The sequence below is a fragment of the Melanaphis sacchari genome, unplaced genomic scaffold, assembly GCF_002803265.2.
Source record: "Melanaphis sacchari strain LSU unplaced genomic scaffold, SCAv2.0 Contig2_pilon_pilon, whole genome shotgun sequence".
Classification (NCBI taxonomy): domain Eukaryota; kingdom Metazoa; phylum Arthropoda; class Insecta; order Hemiptera; family Aphididae; genus Melanaphis; species Melanaphis sacchari.
The window spans coordinates 3256086-3265928 of record NW_020271173.1 but is presented as its reverse complement, the minus strand read 5'-3'; the positions used below and the strand labels follow the sequence as shown (position 1 = coordinate 3265928).

The following is a 9843-nucleotide window of genomic DNA, read 5'->3' as shown; positions in this document are numbered from 1 at the left end:
GTAATCGTTGTTTATAACAAATTGTGGTAAAATATTAGTTAAACAAATTATACAATAAATTTTACTAAAGTTTGTCAAACAGTTTATAAAATAAATAACATAAATGGTTATTATTATATTTGATGTTTTGAAAAAAAAAAAAAAACAATAAGAGTAGTAATACTAATAATAATTAAATAACAAAACTAAAACACGAACTCGAAGAATGATTACTTTTTGATTACAATGTTGTAATGATTGATGAAAACGTGGGATTACCTATGTTTTATAAATTTATAATTGTTACATTAAATATGCGTTTAGCTTGCAGCAAATAGCTTATTTAATAAAACATTCGTTTGGAAGAAAACTTTGAGCCATAGGAAATAATAAACCATATAGGTACAAGTTTCAATTATTATTATTATTATTATTATCATTTTTATTCGAACTGTAAGAGGAACGAGAGTAATAAAACTTAAGATTATTGATCAATTAAAAAAATTATGTGAAAAACAAAACAATTTATTTACACAGAGAAGTAATTGCACTATTAAGAAATAAAAAACGAAATATATTAAGTGGTAACCGACCCTTACAGAAAACCGGACAAGTTATTATAATTATTATAAATTTACATGAAAAAAAAAAGAAAAACGAAAAATATATATAGCCATTTTCATCCCATAAAAGAGTTAAAGTAAAGAAAAACGAGTCAACAATTCAATTAAACGAGCATTACGCAGTTAAAAAATAAAAGATGTACAAAATACTGTATCACAGCCAAATACATGTATGTCAGAATGGCCAGCGAAATAAAAACAAGTAATTACATAATATTAAAATTTGTAATAAAATTATAAAAAATTGTTTTATTTTTAAAGAAAAATTAAAATTATTTCCCTACCGCAAAAACCACACAAGCCAAAACACTAAATGACAAACAGACATTATTATATATAAACACCGATGAACACTTAAAGTATAATGCTTTTTTTTTTTTTATTTAGCATTTAATAGACAAAAAAGTTTAAAAAAAATACAACTATTTATTTATTTTTGTTATCTCAAAATAACTAAGTCTAATTTTGAATAATATTTGTAATTATAATTTTAATAATATATAAAATATCAGTTTGTCAGCATAAAAAGAAAAATTATTATTTTAAAAATGGAAAATCTTTTTTGAAAATGTTTACTGTTCAAATTGTTTAATTATTATATAGTAATGAGCAATAGAAAAGAAAAGAAAAAAATTATCTACTTTTAATATTTGTATTATTAAATATGGCTCCTGTATTTAGGAACATAATGGGCTAATGATAATTTGACTAGAAACTAGTAAAATCTGACTGCCAAAATATTTTAAAAATTATTTTTTTTTGTTTTTTTTTTTTTTTTTTTTACATATTATCGATAAACCTAATGTATATAATGAAAAAATTCGCTATAAATAATTTATATATTTTAGGTGCGATTAAAAAACTTATTGATTCATAATAAAAATTACACTAAATTTTTCCCCCAAAAAAAAGAAAACACAACAATTTTCCTATACCATAATTATTTTGTTTTTTTCTTATATACATAGTGAAATTTATTATTACTCTCTAAATCAAGTGCAAGAAAACGCAGTATCATCTATTATTATAGTATAAATCACCATTCTTAAAAATGTATTATTATTTTATTATTTATTATCTTTTTTTTTATTTTTATTGAAAAATGTATAGTATATATTTTAAATTAAGTACAATGTATTTAAATTGCTTGTTTTTTGATTTTATCTTGTCAGCTTAACGTTACCAAATCAAATGACAATGAAAACTGAGGTACGATATAAAAGAAAATGAGGGCCAAAAAATTGTTAATACTATAATATTGCTGTATATTGGTGGTTGAATCGGTAGCACTGATGTTAGATGTTAATTCTAATCGTTTGCTTAAAATCAATTATTGATATGATTTGATAAATTCAAACTTGATACTAATGTGACACATGCATAATGAAAAGCATGAGGCTTTTAAATGAAAATGAACGAAACTGGAGATAATTCAGCAGTGACCATATTGATCATATCCACATAGTGATCTTATTATTTTTAAAACTTACATAGAATGCTACCGACCAATTAAAAAATATTAGTAATTCATAGATATTTTATTAAAACTTATTTAAGTTAATATTTTTTTATATCACTAGTAATTTTTAACTTACGGAACATTGTCAATTTCAGTGGAAAAATAAGGGGTAAAGGGGCAGAAGACCTGCGTTAAGCATGCCTCAAAAATTGAGGTATTTCATAAAACCGATAGGGTTTCTAAGGGTATAGTAGAGTATATTAAAAATATAGAGAATTATTATAAAAAATAAAGGTAGGTTTTTAAAAACTAAATACTATCAATATCAAAAAACAAATAACGAAACATTAAAAACTTTTGAAACTAAATAACATTCAACAAACGTTATTCATTTTTTTTTTAGTTTAAAAAAGGTAATACAAATTTTGATGAGAAAACACCAGTTTTCAGTTTTGTGTAATTTCAAATATTATTTTCTTCTTATTTTTAACTTTTAACGTTTTAGAATTGGTAACTAGGCTAAGACGTAACGAAGCTGCCTAAAAAATATAAAAAAGAAGTAGAAAAATATATTTAATATCGTATTCTTTTTATTTCATATTGTAATTTAAAACTTAGGCGAAAAACCAGGAAAAGGGCACACCTATTGTTTGCATGGATCCATGCATACATTTAATTTACGAAACATTGCACATTGATAATTAATTAATTTATTAAAGAGTTTCGATTGCTATAGGTAACACCTGTGGTCCACGTCCGCAATATCAATTAGATATAATAGTTATTCTATACAATATTGCCCCCAAAATATAAATAATTAATAATAAGATAATATTAAGAACAAAAATTATGGGAAAATAAAAGGTTTACATACCAAACTGATTTTACTTGCAAATTAATAATGTAAATATTTAATTTATTTATATATTTAAAATATAAATATGTATATAATTATATATACATATGTATATTAGATATATATATATATATATTAAATGTGTATATATATAAAAAAACACTTTATCAAAACAAAAAAAAAAAAAAAAATAAAATAAAAACAATATCTATAAAAATTTTATGATAAAAAGGTGGCAGTAGTCGAAACAATTTGTCTAAAAATAATAAACTTTAAAATAAAATAAAAACAAAACTCTTAAGTTAGATTATTAAAAAAAAAAAAAATAATAAAAATAAAATAAAATATTTTTGGAAGTTGCATATTATCTAAGTATAAAGAGAAAAACCAACAGTTTAAAAACAATAAAAATAAAATGAAAAATAGTTCTAACGAAACAAATCTAAGTTCTTTGGAAGGTTTGTGTAGTACTAATACAATTCGTTTGTAGTACTAATACAATTCGTTTTTGCTCGGTGTAAAGAGCCCTATCCATTGTGTTTACCCTGAATTATTTAAATAGTCCTAAAGAATAATTACAATAAAAAAAAAAAAAAAACCGTCAATTTCCCTAAGTCAGTAGAGGTTTAATTGTGTAATAAAGGTAGATTAAAAAAAATTGTAAAAAACAGTTCTCGCATTAAAAAACGATAGATTTTAAAAAGACTATTCAAAAACATTAAAAATTTTTTTTATATCATTTGTATAAACATGCGTAAGAATAATAAAATAAAATAAAAAAACAAAACAAATAAGTGGATTAATAAAATGTGACTACTCGCTTTGGAATCTTACGTTATGACCAACGGAATGGCACAGTTCTTGGACGTTCTGCGCCTTCTTTAACTAACGGCTTGTGAAATTCGCGGCCCGGTCTTGAGTGGATTGTCGCCCAGCATAGTTCACAATAGTACTGAAAACATGAAATTGTTTAAAAATTGAAATTACTCAAGGATCAAGATTAAAATTCCGAATAGAGTTGACCATAAATTAATGTATTATAATATAAATATATATAAAAAGAAAAATTATACCTTGACATATATGAATTAAACATATTATAAACATTAAATTTAAAATATTAATTTTGGTATTCTTAACGCAGCACAGTAAGCCTTACTAACTTACAAAGCGTTTTAAAAGTTTGAAAGCGTTTAATTAATATTTTTAAGTGTTTTGAAATTTACAATTTCAAACTCAATGAATACACGTATATACGTGTAAAAGATAAATTCAAAAAATCAAACCAAAATCAAAATAATAATACCAAACTAATATAATTATTTTGACTCACGGCTCGCTTACTTGTAAACAAGTGACGTTGGCGCAAAAGAATGGTGCGAACTTGCCACCACATCTCTGTCCTTGGCATTCGTCACACATCTGATCATCAAGCACGTACGGTTTAACTTCAACCTTAGTAAAATCAAATAAGTTAAAAATAATTCTAAATATAATTTACTAAATAAATAAAATCAACAAATAACAGTCATGACAGTAGTGAAGACGGGAAACCACAAAAATTAATATCATACTATATATTTGTAAATACAGAACAGAGTATTTACAAGGACTGCCTGTGGTGTATTTGAGGGTGTGGATGGTTGCGAGTTTTCATTATATTCTTTTGTGAGTTGTTTGGCTTTTTTTTACGTATTTATAACAGTGTTATATAAATAAAAGAAATGTTAAAAAAAATCTAAGTTGATCAATGCGATTACTTTTCCGTATCATTATATACGAAAACATTTTGATCACTACTCCCTCATTCATAGTCGATCCACTGAATATACTAATATACAAGGAACAGACTGTGAAGGTTTCCCAAATAGTAGGTTGAGTTGTTCAGCAGGTAATCATGTAATGGTTCAAATGGTACAAAATGTGATATATTATAACTAAGTACATATTTTCCTCACAATGTTGAAAGTTTAAATTGCGATAAAAATTTTAATTATTTAATTTTAATGTGCATGTGTTATATTTGATAAAAATTTAAAATACTCGTAACAACATCGACGTTGCTTTATAAAATTACATTAAATTTTGCACCAACTTAATTATAGCAAATAATTTATTTTTATTTCAAGCCAGGATCGCTGTCCGGGAAATTACAAAACCTAACCTAATCTCTCCTGGAGAATATTTGTTTTAGACGTTGAGCTATCCACAAGATGGAAACCATACTCACTCTCTTGTCGATATCTCCATGCTGGAGCTGTACGAAGCGGGCGCTAATAGCGGCAATATAGCTTTGTTGATTGCTAAATGCTACTCGGCCGGCTCCTTTCGGATACTTAAGCTCTGGGTCGGTATCAATACCAGCATAACACACTCCGCCGTACAATCTGTCCATGATCATAGCCAATTCGACTAGAAGTAAAATATAATATTGTCAAAAAATAAAAATAAAAAAAGTAAAAAAAGATTATGAATCGCATATAATATAGGGTAATAGTGGCAACACTGCATTTGAATGGGTAAAATGACCGTTTTAATAGGTATGTGGGTGAAGTGGGTTAAGGGTCATAACATCAGATCACCCAAAATTTTGAGTTTTTGTTCGAATCTTGATAAAATAATCATAAAAATAATAACATTTGAATGTTTATTTTTTATTAAAATTTACCGGCTTTCAACGGTCTAGGCACACCACCGACGAACACTGTTTTTCGGGGATCTAACGGCATGGATGCGTCCAACACAAAATCAGCGTCGGACAAACGCCAAGGCCTTATTTGCACTGGCTTGTCTTTGATGGTCGGTGAAGACACGCATAAGTATAATTTGTCGTCATCCTGAATGCATGCGTCGATCAATTGCTGTACCGAAGACTCGTCCTGCAAAAATATCCAAACGAAAAATAAATATAGGTAGGTAAGTTTACAATGTAATATATAACGATGATATAGTATAATTATATTAACTATACATATATAGGTACTATACTATGATATATTGACATCAGCTGTTTTGAAAAAAACTATTAACACAAAAACCATATATCTCTCTACCACTTTTTCCTTTAGTTGTATTTTTAGTGTGCCCGTGAAACGGTCGGGAAAAAATGTAAGTATTGGGCCAATTGGCAGTTGGCCAAATAATTTAAACACATAAACAAACAAAATGAATCAAATATGTAAACGAAGAAGAGGGAAATGAGGATTTTTTTTTTTTAAAACAGCTTCAAGTTTGCAAAAAAATAATTAATCAACAAATTGATTTGTTTGTTTAATTAATTATTATTTTTTATTCAATTTAATAATACAAAATAATTGAGATTTTAAAGTTACTTTCATTGTAGGGAGAAATTTTTTAATTTTTCACAAATACAATTTAAGTGAATCAAAATTTTAATTTAATTCAACTTGAACGAATACGCTATAATCAAGAGTTAATATTTAATTTTTATTTTAAAAACATTTTTTTCCCAACACTTTTGACTTATATTAATCTTGCGTTCAAAATTTCAAAAAAGTTTTGGAGGTCAATTGTATTGGTTTGTTAAGTATGTCTAAAATAATTTATGACATATTAAAACATTTACCTTGTACGAAGATATAGCCTATTTTATGAGTTATATCCGCTTTATAGCGAGTAAAAGAAACTTTAACAAGTTAAAAAATATGTATCAAGTTTAAAAACAAAAACTTAATATTTTTTATTTGGTTGTTATTCGTATTATAATAACTGAAACATTGTTATGGCCAAAATGGCTATAATGTAGAAATAAAATGTAAAGATTTTTTAAAACTTAAGTCATGAATCTACTCTTGTTGTATAACATAATAATCACAGTAAAAGTGTATCTTTAAAAAATATTATACTGGTATTTAAGAGAAATTCAAAAATGCATAGATTAAACTAATAATTTATTCGATTTTGTACTAAGCTGCTGATAAATAAATAGTCAAGTATTTATTCTTGACAATAGGTTGTTTTCATAAGTAGACAGGTATCAGCTGTTAAATTAATATTCCATACAATTATCTTATTATATGCTTATATCATTCAACAACCGTTAATATGATTGTTTCAAGGATGAATTAAAGAAGAGAATAATTATTATTCTTGTGAAACGATTCTCACCTTTACACATTCATTAATTTAACAAAATTTAATTCAGACGAACCATGATCTAAACAACGAACTATAGTATTATAATATGTATTAATTATAATTATTATATAATATAATATATGACATTTAATCTGTAAAGTTATCGTAAGGTCTTTCATTTTTTAAGTATAATGGTTTCCGGTAGTCTATTTAATATGCTAAATAGTCTTATACTGACATTTTATCGATTTTAAATTACAACAATTACGTTAAATTATAAATTATAAACAAAACCTACTACTTAAAAATCAGAGATTATAAATGTGAGTTAAAAAATAGAATATTTCTATAATTTAGTTTTCAGTTGGTAGTATTAAAAACAATAGATTTTGTGTATAAATTAATTATAAATATATTAAGGAAAAAATTAAAAAGTGGGTTTTATAATATTTGGATTAAATATACTACAATAAATACCTGAAATAAAAGAAAAGCGTATCCTTTTGGTGGAAAATAAGACTTGCTCTCAGCTTTGTGAGGCCAGTCGACCACCAGTTGACCGAATCTGCGGAAACTAGCCGTGATTTCATCTAGAAAAGAAATGTAAAACACAAATTAGCTTTCACCAACAAAAATAAATTTTATTTTTCAAAATTGGTAGCAAGGTATAAATATCTAACAAACCTTCATCGATGTCAGGTGGCAAGCCGCCTACAAACACTTTTCTGGAAAACCTTTCGCTGCTTTCCGATCCTTGACTGTGGGGCGACGACCGAGATGGCGACGTCAAAGCTTGCACGGATGTATCGATCAAATGCGAACCAGGGTCATCCAACAATCCCGTTTGATCTTCGAGTGTTTGAAAGAAGGGCGATTTACCTGGAAACGAAAATATTGTTAATATTAAATTTTTGTTAACACAAACACTCATATATATATATATACGTAGATAGTACATAATTATACTGTGCACAAAAAATATAATAAAAAAGAACGGACATTTCACGATTATTAGAGCAAACTGTTCGCAAGATATAGGAGATACCTATCTACATAGCTGGAGTGGACGAGTTGAGAGAGGGCGTGCATATATATTATACTAATCTCCGTGAGAACTGTATAATATATAAATACTTATACGCGTATACATAAATTCACAAAAGTATTTTTGTAAGCGCAACGGAATAGAAAATGTGATCCAATTATTAGTTCAATGACGAAGGAAACGACATATTATATTGCTATATATTATAAGCGCACAATAGTATTATAGAAAAGTGTATAATATTATATATTATATTTAATACATAGTAACCCTCAATATATACAAGATGTCTCGGAGCATGGAATTTCATTCTCATAACACATGGACACGAACGGTGAAGTATTTATCTTTAAAATATAATATTATATATTTATATACCTACATCTTTAGCTATATATGTACCGGTATGTAATATGACATAATATAATACCTATAAAATATAATATTTATAGAGTTGTCATGGTTTTTTATGCGAGACTTTTGGGGGTGTCGTCCCCTCCCCCGGGAAAAAGTTCAAATAGAAAATATTAATGATACACCTGACATCATTCGACAACGGCGTGCGAAGGATCAAGCAATATTTTTCTCTTTTCGCTTATATATATATAATATACGTAGTATACTATTACGACGTAATGCACAGAGAACAGGAATACATTACGTGGATTTGGATGTTGACAGGTCTCAAGGACAGAGCTAAGGATATATTATAAGGACGACGAAAACGGGATATCATTCATTTTTATATATATATTGGTATAACAATGCGGTTTGGTCCTAATATATATATAATAGTATAAGTATATTCTCCGCCAACCTCTCCACAGTAGAACTGGCAGGATAATGTGACGAGTGAGAGATGACGTGTATAAAATATACATTTGTCTATATATTATATTATATATACGTATTGCAACGAAAAATACGATATCGCCACAAAATCAATATGACAAACCGTAATTTTATTAATGATCGACTGACGCATGCGCTACTTCAATTTGTTTAGGTACCGTTAATACAATATGTATAATACTGTATTAAACATGCCTTGAGTTAGAATTCGGATTGATCTCGTAACACTCGACTTAACAACATTGAAAATAGAACGCTTATTTTGGAATAGTTATGGTTAGTTGATTAGACTTATTATGCCTTTATGGTTTTAATTTTTAATTTCTAAACTATAGCCCGGGCTGCATAATTACTTGTATACCGTTTGAGGTCGACTACATCTAAGTATCTAAAATAATATTTTAAATTCTGCGATAATAATAACTTGGATATTATCAGTAGTCATACAATAAAATTTTTAGACGGCCGTCAACGAAATATTCGTAGAACCGCTGACGACGACGGCGCCAAGCGTTGATAATATATTGTTATTAATGTTATTATAGTTTCTATTTTTATGTTGACCAAGATTAAAAATAAATATTTTGTTGTAGGATGGATACAAATATATAATGTACAATACGGGATACGTTTTAATTTATAATAGCATCATAATCATCAGCAACAATCCAATACCATCAATAAAGAAAAAACTACACTTAAAAATGTTGCCACCCCTTAAAATGTGTCGCTGCTATTATAGTGCCTGCATATAGATACGCTACTGAGTACAATTCACTTAAGCCATGACGGTGACATGACACTCCCCACAATCAAATAAGAAACATGTCAAAATTATACTAGGCACGCATTTTAATCATCATTTGGCATACTATTATTTTAACTATACTTAACTATACGTTACGACGTTCGCATTATTTATATTGATTTC

General features: G+C 27.0%; 1 protein-coding gene across 2 annotated transcripts in view; it reads right to left on the bottom strand.

The window, feature by feature from the left end:
* Positions 1-3656: 3656 nt before the first annotated feature.
* Positions 3657-9843, bottom strand: part of LOC112596070 (cytoplasmic polyadenylation element-binding protein 2) — a 113968-nt gene continuing 107781 nt past the window's right edge. For both annotated transcript variants that reach the window (XM_025341547.1, XM_025341548.1), the window contains 6 exons: positions 7700-7894; positions 7493-7605; positions 5586-5796; positions 5148-5329; positions 4262-4372; positions 3657-3869 (listed from right to left, as the gene is read on the bottom strand). In XM_025341547.1, the coding sequence (XP_025197332.1) occupies positions 3753-3869; positions 4262-4372; positions 5148-5329; positions 5586-5796; positions 7493-7605; positions 7700-7894 (929 nt within the window). In that variant the 3' untranslated portion in view covers positions 3657-3752. The remainder of the gene's footprint in view (positions 3870-4261; positions 4373-5147; positions 5330-5585; positions 5797-7492; positions 7606-7699; positions 7895-9843) is intronic.